Raw genomic sequence first — 12,955 nt, 5'->3', positions numbered from 1 at the left:
TTTTCGCTGATAGAAATTAAAGGCGACACTTTTTTAATTATAAGCATCAAATATAAGAATAGGTGCGTGTTTCTTTTGTCGATTGCTGTTAATACTAGATATATGTACGTATATTGCACTATCCTAGAGTTCCGAACCGTCCTGTTTTCCCAAAACATGTCCAAGTTTTAATGTCCTGGAAAATCCTGAATAGTTATTTGTCAGCGTCCCGGGTTTTTAAAGTATGCGCGCCTCTTAATGACTGATAATCAACAGTATAATTTTATCAAATACTTTTTATTAAACACCTGATTGTATTAATTACTTGAATTTTACTACATAGTAATATAACGATTGCAATACTAAATAATATTACTGCGTTCTGTTTTTAAACTGGATAGTCCTGGCTTTTGAACTTTCAATCCTAGTTTTTTAAATTTGGGCCTGGCAACGTCAACGTTTTAACGTCAGGAAAATCTTCATAGAGACCCACCGGCTTAGGGGCCAAATGGGGACTGCCGGATTCATATCGGCCAAAAACCTAACGACTATTCCTCCTCGAACATGTCGGCGTAGCCATGGGATCGCATATGCATTCTCCAAAACCACCGTCACGGTTCCCATCGAAAGGACCTTTTATCTAGGCGAGCAGGGAATAGCCTCCGCACGCCACCGCCGGATCTTAATGCCTCCTTGGTGATCTTCGGATCGGGGCTTGGCAACCGTACACTATCCTAACCCAACACCGCTGATTATATTAATTATGAACAACAAAACGCTCGCATCTGATTGGTTACGATGGTCAAGTGAAGAGAACATATGGTATTTGAGCAGTAACAAAATAGAACGTGTCAATACAATGTCCTATGTGATATAAAACATAACAAACCGCCCCGCGCACTCTCCCGCCGCACTCGCACTTGCAGTTACTTGATCTTCTTCATAATTAAATCTATCTGTTCATCCACGCGCTGACTCGTTCCTCTGTGAACAAAACACTATATTAGGGACAGAGTAATCCTTTAATAAAAATTAAGTACAGTTCATTTGTTCATATGATTTTTCAAACATTGCATGTTTAAACATACGTACCTTAAACTCGGGAAAATCTGTGTGTTTCAAATAATAATACGTAGAGAAGTTACTATGATATTGTCATAGAATATGTTGAATATGGATCGACATACAGGTTAAAGCTAGCTGCAGCAGCGCCATGACCAGCTGGACGGCGGGGGGCTGGGCCCCGGACCTGTAGGCGGCGGGGTTGGGGGGCTGGGCCCCGTACCTGTAGGCGGAGGGGTCGGGGGGCTGGGCCCCGTACCTGTAGGCGGCGGGGTTGGGGGGCTGGGCCCCGTACCTGTAGGCGGAGGGGTCGGGGGGCTGGGCCCCGTACCTGTAGGCGGAGGGGTCGGGCCCCACGACGGCCACCAGCTGCGGCACGTCGTGCGAGTGGTGCGCGAGCCGCGCCAGCGCGCCGCACGCCCTGTACAGGTGTTCCTCTGCGGGGGCGGCGGGGGGGGCTGGGCCCCGTACCTGTAGGCGGAGGGGTCGGGCCCCACGACGGCCACCAGCTGCGGCACGTCGTGCGAGTGGTGCGCGAGCCGCGCCAGCGCGCCGCACGCCCTGTACAGGTGTTCCTCTGCGGGGGCGGGGGGCGGGGGGCGGGGGCTGGGCCCCGTACCTGTAGGCGGAGGGGTCGGGCCCCACGACGGCCACCAGCTGCGGCACGTCGTGCGAGTGGTGCGCGAGCCGCGCGAGCCGCGCCAGCGCGCCGCACGCCCTGTACAGGTGTTCCTCTGCGGGGGCGGGGGGCGGGGGCGGGGGCTGGGCCCCGTACCTGTAGGCGGAGGGGTCGGGCCCCACGACGGCCACCAGCTGCGGCACGTCGTGCGAGTGGTGCGCGAGCCGCGCCAGCGCGCCGCACGCCCTGTACAGGTGTTCCTCTGCGGGGGGCGGGGGGCTGGGCCCCGTACCTGTAGGCGGAGGGGTCGGGCCCCACGACGGCCACCAGCTGCGGCACGTCGTGCGAGTGGTGCGCGAGCCGCGCCAGCGCGCCGCACGCCCTGTACAGGTGTTCCTCTGCGGGGGGGGGGGGGGGGCTGGGCCCCGTACCTGTAGGCGGAGGGGTCGGGCCCCACGACGGCCACCAGCTGCGGCACGTCGTGCGAGTGGTGCGCGAGCCGCGCCAGCGCGCCGCACGCCCTGTACAGGTGTTCCTCTGCGGGGGGCGGGGGGCTGGGCCCCGTACCTGTAGGCGGAGGGGTCGGGCCCCACGACGGCCACCAGCTGCGGCACGTCGTGCGAGTGGTGCGCGAGCCGCGCCAGCGCGCCGCACGCCCTGTACAGGTGTTCCTCTGCGGGGGCGCTCTGCAGCAGCTGCAGCAGCGCCATGGCCAGCTCCACGCACACCTCGTCGAACACCTGCGCCGCCCCACGCCGCAGTCGGCCCGGAGGACACGTGATACGCTCCATATTAGTTTAGACCGTTTATTATATTTTCTTAGTTACAATAGGGTTTTCTGTAATGGCAACACTTGAGGGGTATCACGGTTGTCACGTGACATCTGTAATGCTGTTCATGTATATAGGCGACGGTTACCACTCACATACAAATGGTCTATCATTTCTTACTTTGAATAAACAGTTTTTTTTAAAGACAAACTTGCAAACACTATTTCAAAGTAAATTCAGTTTTACACAATTATCAAGAGATAAAATATAAAAAGTATTGCGGCACATATTGTATGTTGGCAACACATATGGCCAAAGTAATATTGGACAACATGTATATACAAATTCAATTTTTAATTGATATTATTACAATCTTTATCCTCTTTATTACAGAGCCCCTGTATATTTAAATGACGTGGCGTAACTACAGGATGTTGTATAAAGTTTCTCAGCTGTCTCCCTTAATTGTCAGGATGACGCATGGCAGTGAAATTACTGGGTACGGAACACCCTATCTGTCTTTATATACAAAACAGGATAAGATAATTATTATCCGACGATAAAGATATAACCTCGGAGCGTTAAGACTCTCCTTACATATTTTTTTTTACATTTTAATACTTGGCCACAGCAGGCCTTTACACAGGTGAGTGCAGATGGCACTCCAAACCCGCGGAAGGACGGAACGGCTGAAGGCCAATATCTGTCTAACGGATACGACTTCCATCTGAAAGACACCTGTAGAGGTTTTTTTTTTCCAATGGATGATAATGGAATGTTACACCCGCCTGCGCTAATGGTTTACGCTGGCGGGGCACCAGTGGAGGATGATAAGATGAGCATGAGGTCAGGTCAGTTAGCCCATCGTGACAAATTCACCAGTAATTTATCACGATGGTTTCCAGGAGGAACCGCGTGGAGGTCAACCTGACATGGTACATTGCTAGCAATGAGACGATCAGTCCACATTACTAACAATCCCCTTTCCCCCACCTGTAGAGGTTCGAACCTCGGCTCAGACTCGTAATTTCGATATTCATTTGAATAGGCTGGAGGATCGATTGAAGAAAAAGTAATATGGCGGGTTCGAAGTTTGCATTATTCATCACAAGCGCATGACTCAACACAAGCCACGCCCCCTTGCTGTACAACGGGTATAAATACGGCCGCGCAACAGACAACAGCATTCCACCCCGACCACACTTTTACACACACACACGACACCGTCCTCGCCGGCGAAGACGACGACCTCAAACACACATTATCGCGCATTCAACCGGGCGCGCCCGGGCGCTCCACACCGGCGCCCCCGGGCGCCCCTCCGATCGATCCCCCGTCCAATTCAAACGGGGATCGAAAATACGACGGCCTGAGCCGAGGTTCGAACCCCTAGTGGTGCCCTCAGACTAAAGTCGTATCCGTCGGGCAGGAGTTGGCCTTCAGCCGCTCCATAAGTCCTTCCGCGGGTTTGGAGTGCCATCGGCACTCGCCCCATAACGTCCGGTGAAGCTGTAAAGGCCAGCTACGGCCAACAGCATTAGAGTAGTCCGAAAAAAAAAAAGACAACAGCAGTCGCGGTTTGGTCGCCGATGAGTCAACACTAGGCTTCCGAGCTGTACCCGAACTCTAATTAACGCCTGATGATGCCTCGTTCAGAGGCGAAACACGTGTCGCGATATAGGTGTAGACTCAATAACGGTCGGAATTTGATCGCCACTGGAGAAGGTCGTAGCGCTGGTCAGGTTTCTACACCGAATATTCGTAGTCTCACACATGTTAATTGTAGCGGAATTAAACAAAATAAAATAAATCCATCGAGTAGTGAAATGGACTTCCGCAAAATAACACCTAATTCGATTAAATATAATATGGCAGGGTTTGAACCATCGACCTAGGACATCGCAGTCCAAACCACAAACGCTATGCCAATACATACACACGTTTGCGCTTACGAGTGGCGTCTCACATTGTGCATAACCTTTTTATATGATAACTAGCTCTACCCGCGACTTCGTCCGCGTGGAATTTTACTTTATTTTTCTAAAATAAAAGTAGCCTTAATTATTCCTTATTACATCAGCTACCTGCCAAAAAAATCCCGCCAAAATCGCTTCAGCCATATCAGAGATTAGCCGGAACTAACAGACCGACAGACAAAAATTGTGAAAAAAATATTTTGGTGTATGTACCGTATTTATATTCATATCCAGTAAAAAACGGTTATTTCAATATTACAAACAGACACTCCAATTTTATTTATATGTATAGATAGGCAATGGTTACCACTTGTCGTTAGTTTGTCTGACATTCCGTTCAAAAAATCAAATTAAAAATTAAAAATATCTTTATTCCTGTCTATTACAGACTGTTATGATATGTCAAATCTACCGTCAGTTCGGAATGATTTCGAGATGAGAAGAACTGACAAGAAACTAATTTATATGTATAGATGTATAGATAAAATATGGGTAATTTGTCGGCGCAGTTTATTGTTACGTTCTACTGCAGTCGTAACGTCGTCTTGTAGGAAGTTATATTTTTGTGTGAACGTTTTGTCTGACATCTGCGACGTGAAGACAAATAATACACAACGCGGCACCAAGAATTGTGATGGACATTATCATATCAATTGTGTAATTTGAAATTATATTAAAATATGTAACAATATACATATAACCATATGAATATACTGATAAATGTGTTTGTTTAACTGCTAAATGAAAAATATTATAGATACAATATAAATATTTAATTGCAGCTCTGTGAAACAACTCTGTTTTCCTTTTGTTGCTTATTTGAAATAACAGTGTGTAAAATGAACAAACAGTTTGTGGAAACAGGCTCCCTGTGTTAATTCGTTATGTATTGTTGTAGGATTTTTTATTGTTTGAATGTATTTAAATAGAGTCATTGTGATTGTTTAACTTCCTAATTTGTTATTAATTAAAACACCCGTGTAGATTTGACGTATCTGTATTAAGAACTGCCATTACAATAATCATAATTAAAAAAGTAAATGCTTCAATTACTTAACACTAGAGCGCCATCTATGCTGAAATATTGTAACTAATTTTAGCCAGTGATTATCCTGACATATTGTCATAATAAAATCGGAGTGTCTGTTTGTAATATTGAAATAACCGTTTCTGACTACATATCAATATAAAGACGGTACATACACCAAAATATTATTTTTAACAATTTTTGTCTGTCTGTTCCGGCTAATCTCTGAAATGGTTGGACCGATTTTGATTGTGTGTGTGTCTGTTTGATTGTCTATCGCGTCGTTTCACGTAAAAACAACTGAACTAATTTAAAGAAAAATTGGGTGTACAGATAGTCTAAACCCTGAGAAAGGACATAGGCTACTTTTTAATGGAAAAAGAGGGTTGTAAGGGGTTGAAAGGGGAGATGAAAGAATGTATGGAAGTAACGTAATTTTTAAAGCTTGAAACTTATTTTTAGGCCTTATATTAAATATATCTATTAATCTAATTAAATTATAATTTAAAAATTTATTTATATTGGTAGTAATGTAAATAATTTTATGATTTTAAATAATTTACACACCTTGAATGGTAAATATTGCTGAACAACTTATTAATTGTTGTGTAAGATCTGCTCTATGCAATTACCAGTATTTTGTAAATAAACATTCATTTCATTTATAAATAAATATGCCATTTAAAGTTGCATAAGTTTTTCCTTTAATAAAAATAAAATAGGGAATGAAAGTTTGTATTGTAATTATTTTTTAGGTTAGAAATATGAAATTTTTTTTTTGTTTGTTTTTTTTTTATGTGGTCAAGGTTACTATTAATATTCTACGCAGACGAAGTAGCGGGCACAGCTAGTAGATATATAATCATATATGTAGGCATCACTCAAAGCCTTGCCTTTATCCTATTATACATGTGTTAATATGGGGACATCTCCTACCGCAACCTTCGTCCGTCTAGGAATTTACTTCTCCACGTTCCTGCTCATCGTACGAGCTTCTCATTTAATTATCAAACATTGCGACATTAAATCCAGTAGCAGGCATATATATTGTAGATATATAATATATATATGTAGGCATCATTCAAAGCCTTGCCTTTATCCTATTATACATGTGTTAATATGTTCTCTTCATCCACTGATCATCGGCCCTCATACCTCACTCTCGTTTTATACATATCATACTTCGCAACTTTTCTATAACTGGCGCAACTTTCAAACTATACTGTACTAGCTGTGCTCGCGGCCTCACCCGGGTTAAATTTCAATAAAGAATATAGCCTATATGTCATTCTGCTGTATAAGCTACATTATTGTAAAGTTTCATCAACTGAGTTCGGCAGTTTTTGCCGTGCGTGCCGGCTTAAAAAAAAAGTAATTCAATTGAGTTTCTTGGCAGTTCTTCTCAATTGGATCTATATACTGAACTGGACGGTAGAGAAAAATATTTGACGTTCATAAGCGGCAAAAATGTCAATTTATTAATTTGAAGATCCGTCCGATCAGTAGTTACGTGAAAGAGTAACAAACATCCGTACTTACAAACTTTCGCGTTTATAATATTATTAACATATACATTCCTTATTCTGTCAGTCCGGGTTACCCCACACAGATCCATCTCAATATATATTTAGTATATGTATATATAATCAACGGAATCGGCATCGGTTATCAAACAATACAATTATTGTGCATCTCATACAATAATATCTACTAAGCCTAACGGAGTGCATTAAATACTTATTTATGCACAAAAACAAACACAGAACCAAGGGCAAGTACTCGTAATCTCTATAATTTGTACGTTGTTGTAACACATTCAATTGAAATACAAAACTCATTTATTCATTTAGGACATTTTAACCGCTTATGAACGTAAATTTTATAATATTATATTTTTTCCCTACCGTCCAATTCAGTATATGGATCCAATTGAGAGGAACTGGCAAGAAACTCAATTGAATATATTCAAATGCAAAAATCATTTATTCATGTAGGACATTTTAGCTGCTTATGAACGCCAAGTTTTTACATTATGTTTTTTTTTCCTACCGTCCAGTATATATTTTTTAAGCCAGTTTATTTACAATATATATTTATATAGGTGTCTATGTCTAACATTAAATGAAAATCAAGTGCATGAACAACTATTGCCATGCACGCTCGTCATTCAAGTAATCGTTTAGTGAGTAATAGGCTTTGTTCAGTAAATGATACCGATTTTAAAATTTAATACCGATTCCCATACGATTAATTCTATTTATTTTGATGTACAGTGGACCCGCGGTAATCCGGCCCCCCTTGTAATCCGACGTTATTGAATATTACTTTGACAATATACTTCAGAGTGCATATACATACATACATATATAACATAGAATCTTATCACTGGATCTGTAATTTGTCGGATTACAAGGTACTCTTTTGTAAAAAAATTCGGACTATAAGGGGTCTTAGGCAGTACTCTATAATCCGACAAATTCGATAGTCCGACACTGCCCTGCAAAATGATTGTCGGACTACCGGGGGTCCACTATATATAGATACGGTAAATACGGTAATAGGCTGATACCCTGTTGGTACACCACAAATACATACATGGCTGCGCGGTCCTGGATTTATCAATAGGCCATATAGGCCGCGACCTATAGGCGGCAGCGTCCTAGGGGCAGCAGATTTCAGAGAGAGGACGGCCTCTCGATTTCACAGGATAAAAGTCAAGGAATTCAATTAGAGAATATAATTAATTTTAAACTTTCGTGTTTAATATACATTATTTAAATTATTAAGCGGTTAATAATTTAAATAAAGAATAAGGGTGACGCAGCTGAAGTCGAGTCACAACGCGAGTTTCAAAGCGTTTGTGGCCCTGGTCCCTACCGACTTGCTGCCCACCTTCATGAAAGAGGACTATATAATACGAAAGGTGTTTTGTATCGGCGCTACCGTGGCAGATTGCCGTCTTCAGTGCCGTGATCACACAGACAATATAGTTGTATTGGTTTTTATTATATTATATGTATGTTAGTCTATAAGGTATTTATAATATGGGCCTAGTTGCCTGAAATAAATGAATAAATAAAAAAAAAATAGTCAGATGCAATATATAGATGGGGCGGCGGAAATAAGTGGCATGCACTCATAAAAAAAAACCCGATACTGTGGCTATAAGCCGTAAGCATACATACATGTAGAGTCGCCGGTAAGCTTTTCTCGTTATTTAATGAGTAACAGATAGCAGTTTGCATGAATCTGATGTAGTGTCGATACTGTCATTGTCACAATACTGTGTCACTATTGTGAGACTCTGCCCTTATAACCATCATAATATAAAATTCTACTATTATTCCGCGTATATGGAATAATAGTAGAATTTTATATTATGATGGTTATAAGGGCAGAGGAAGGCCGAAAAAGAGATTGATGGACTGTGTGAAAGATGATATGGTGAGAAAGAGAGTAAATAACGCGATGACTGCGAACAGAGATGAATGGAAGAGAGAAACATATTACGGCGACCATAAATAAATGGGATAAGGAAGAAGCAGATCATTTATATTATGATGGTCTAGGTAGCACCTCACTAAGGTAGCGGTTTCGATTCCTCGCCCAGTACAAACATTTGTATCTTTATATTGGTCTGGGTGTTCTCTATGAATATTATGTATTTACGAAAAAACTATTTCAATCTTATTAAAAAATCTGTTAAAACTGGGACGAAGCGTGGTCTATATGATTGAGATTTAAACCATTCCTAAAGTTAATCTATACATATAAATAAAATTGGTTTGTCTGTTTGTAATATTCAAATAACCGTTTCTTACTACATGCATATCAATATAAATACGGTACATACACCAAAATAACATTTTTTATCATTTTTGTCTGTCTGTTTGTTCCGACTAATCTCTGAAATGGCTGGACCGATTTTGACGGCACTTTTATTGGCAGGTAGCTGAAGTAATAAGGAGTAACTTAGGCAACTATATGTATATAGAGAAAATAACAACTTGGTTCCGGCATATTAAATAAAGTAACTTAAAGTGCGTACGAAATTATGTATTTTATGATATAGCAATTATTTTATCATCATTTCAGCACATTATCGTGTTAATTTCATCATTATGAGGACGCTAACTACAGTCAGTAACAACATAAATCAATCACAGTGATCAAAGTCAACCGACACCTACAAGCAGTACTAGTTCACTAGCATGACTGACCATCATCACACGAGTTAGAAAGCAAAATTAAAGATGTAATGTGACCGGGAGTGGAGTCGCCGCGGTGTGGCGACGGTGGTGGCCGTGGTGGCGTGATGGTGGTGGTGGTGGTACCTTGGACTTGGCGTGTGTGGGCAGCAGGTCGCGGAGTGCTCGTCCGACGCTGAAGCGCTGCAACACACGCGTGTCCGCGCTGCAGCGCACTCGCTCACACACATATTCCTATCTCACGACACGCTACACTCACACCCCCACCCCTCCGTACATGGGGGGTTATATCATTAATTTATGAGGACTTGGTGCGCATTCGAAACCAGTCCTATAAGTTTTACATCGACTTGATTGGGGTAAAATAGTGAATGATAAATCTTATTTTGAACGTAATGTATTAAATTATAATATTGTCTACTCTAATGGTACATGTATTTTAAAACGATCAACAGAATCAAAAATAAATACAGTATCAAATTATATAGAAATTAACTATTTAAAAATGTAAAATTATTAAATATACAAGTAAATAGAGGCCATCTATTAATCACGCGAGGCTTGAAATGGGGGGAGATGTTTGACAAAAATCACGAAATATCACAAGGATGGATCTAATAAGACATCACGTGTATTTATTTTATGCCAATCAAAAACAATCTGCAACCTTTCTGTCTAGACATTTTTTTCGTGGTCCTTAATTTAGAATAAAATAAGATTATATTTCATACTTGTACTTCAACAATATTCTAAAAATTTTAAGATTCTCTGTAGGTACTAAAAATACACGTGACGTTAAGTGGGGAACGGGGGGATGGAGGGTTTGTTTTAAATCTCACCGCGTATCACTAGGGGGGGTTAAAAATGTTTAAAAAAGATCACGTGATTAATTGACGGCCCCATGTATATAATGTGTAATCATGTCGTGAAATAAAAATATGTTTATAAAATAATAATAAACTATATCAATACAATATATATAAAACATAATTATGATTTTATATAATACTAGCTACTCGCCCTGGCTTCGCACGGGTGTACATGTATTATATATATAAACCTTCCTCTTGAATCACTCTATCTATTAAAAAAACAGCTTCAAAATCCGTTGCGTGGTTTTGAAGATTTATGCATACATAGGAACGGACACTCAGCGACATTGACTTTGTTTTATACTATGTAATGAAATCACATATTATGTAACAGTAGTGAACAAAAACGTGGTATATATATATTTACTGTGTCCATTGTTTACTGTACATAAAATATATTACTATAATATGTTTACCTAAGTATATACGTAATTTATTTTGGCCATAAACAACAGTACTAAAACTCGCTCCAAAGTCACCTCGACAAACAGTGATGGCGTCACCGGTTATTTATTCTTGTTGAATGTCACGATTCTACGAAGTGTTCGATATAAAAAGAAAACCGTGGTAAGAACTCGATAGGGGAAAATAGTTACGATGCAATGACAAAGCGAAGGAGGAAGAATGTGAGAGGAGGTTACAGTTGTGAGTGATCGTCATAATTTTTCAGACTACTCTAATGCTGTCGGCCGCAGCTGGCCTTTACAGATTCACCGGACGATAAAGAGCGAGTGTAGATGACACTCCAAGCCAAAGGAAGGACTTATGGAGCCGCTGAAGGCCAATTCGAACCCCACAGATACGACTTGTCCGAAGCGATAGGGGGCGAGTGCAGATGGCACTCCAAACCAAAGGAAGGACTTATGGAGCGGCTGAAGGCCAATTCTAGCCTGACGGATACGACTTTAATCTGAGGGCACTGATAGGAGTTCGAATCTCAGCTCAAACCGTTGTAATTTCGATCCCCGTTTGAATTGAACAAAAGATTGATCGGTGAGGTATCGTCAGATTTGTAGCAGTTCTTTTTATACTACTGGAACCTACCTGAGTAAGCACTGAATCACTGGCAGAAAATGCCAGGATTGGTGCATTTAAAAGCACTAATATCAGGCTACTCGAACAAATGTTTGTATTCACACACTTAAACTTAAATTGTAAGTAAGAATAAATTATTTAAAAGAGCAACACACAAGTTTCTTGCTTGTTCTTCTTTGAATTAGATGAGATCAGAGAGGTATCGACTGATTTGTAGATTAAAAAAATGTTATGACTATTCAAAAGTGCTTCAATGTAAGTTTATTTGAATAAATGATTTTCTATTCTATTCTATTCTATTCTAAATACTCCAATAGATTATTGCTATTGAGTAAAAACAACTTATGCATCAACTAGTGTCCTCACAGGATACTGAGCAAACATTTGGCAAACCTAGGACTGTGCACGACAAAAATCTGCAGATTTTGTCAAACGGAAGAGGAAACGCCACTACACATCCTATGTGGTTGTAGCCCACTCATGCATAAACGAAATATCTCCTTTGGAAAGTTTACACTCTATCCTGAGGTGATAAAAACCATCGCTCCTAAGAATATCCTTCAATTCTTGTCCCTGACGGATGTAGGTAGAGAACTCAGAAAAAGGGCGAGCACAATAGATCTATGCAAGTCGCAGTGCCACAGGTCCAAGCACCTGACAATAGCCCAAATCCCCAATTATAAAATTAAAAAAACCTCAGTGAAAAGGAGTCGTAACCTTGACGCCCGTGGTAGCCCCATACGTTACTATTGCTGAAGTTTAAACTCTTGTGCTCATACTTTGTAAATTAACTGCCATGTGCCATGTTTTATCTTTGAAACTAGATAATTTGTAGAGTAAAATGCTTTGCTGCAGGACAAGGTGAGAGAGAGTAACCGTGCATGAGATTTCGTACAAAAATAATCTTGCAAGACCATGGATAATGTCAATAAGGAAAACAATGTATATACGTTTGTATGAAAGTAATGTAATAATACTTTTTAAATAACTATAGTATATATATTCAAATTCAAAAATAATTTATTCATGTAGGACATTTTAGCCGCTTATGAACGTCAAATTTTTACATTATAATTTTATTTTTTTCCCTACCGTCCAGTTAGGTATATAGATCCAATTGAGAAGAACTGGCAAGAAACTCAATTGAATTACTTTTTTTTATATATATCTACTATAATAATTTGCAATAAAATAATATTGCGACTATAAATTGAGATGTAAGCTAACCTATCTCTCAAGTTGAACTAAATTGCACACAATGTGCAAATCAAATTTGCAGTCGGTTCAGAAGTTTAGGAGTCCATCGCGGACAAACAACGTGACAGAAATTTTTATATACAAAGATAATAAACCTAGTAAAGAACTGACCATACAAACACGTTACAATATATTATTTAATTATTTGGA

General features: G+C 40.6%; 1 protein-coding gene across 1 annotated transcript in view; it reads right to left on the bottom strand.

Moving 5' to 3' along the window:
• Nucleotides 1-350: 350 nt before the first annotated feature.
• LOC131846348 (uncharacterized) overlaps nt 351-12,955 on the bottom strand; it is a 46,654-nt gene continuing 34,049 nt past the window's right edge. The window contains exons 13-15 of the mRNA XM_059195623.1: nt 9,768-9,824; nt 2,228-2,400; nt 351-963 (exon numbers count right to left, since the gene is read on the bottom strand). Of these exons, the coding sequence (XP_059051606.1) occupies nt 906-963; nt 2,228-2,400; nt 9,768-9,824 (288 nt within the window). The 3' untranslated portion in view covers nt 351-905. The remainder of the gene's footprint in view (nt 964-2,227; nt 2,401-9,767; nt 9,825-12,955) is intronic.

This window comes from Achroia grisella, unplaced genomic scaffold (assembly GCF_030625045.1).
Source record: "Achroia grisella isolate CSIRO2021 unplaced genomic scaffold, CSIRO_AGI_Agris_v1 utg509, whole genome shotgun sequence".
Taxonomy (NCBI): domain Eukaryota; kingdom Metazoa; phylum Arthropoda; class Insecta; order Lepidoptera; family Pyralidae; genus Achroia; species Achroia grisella.
This window is presented reverse-complemented; position numbering and strand designations above follow the sequence as displayed.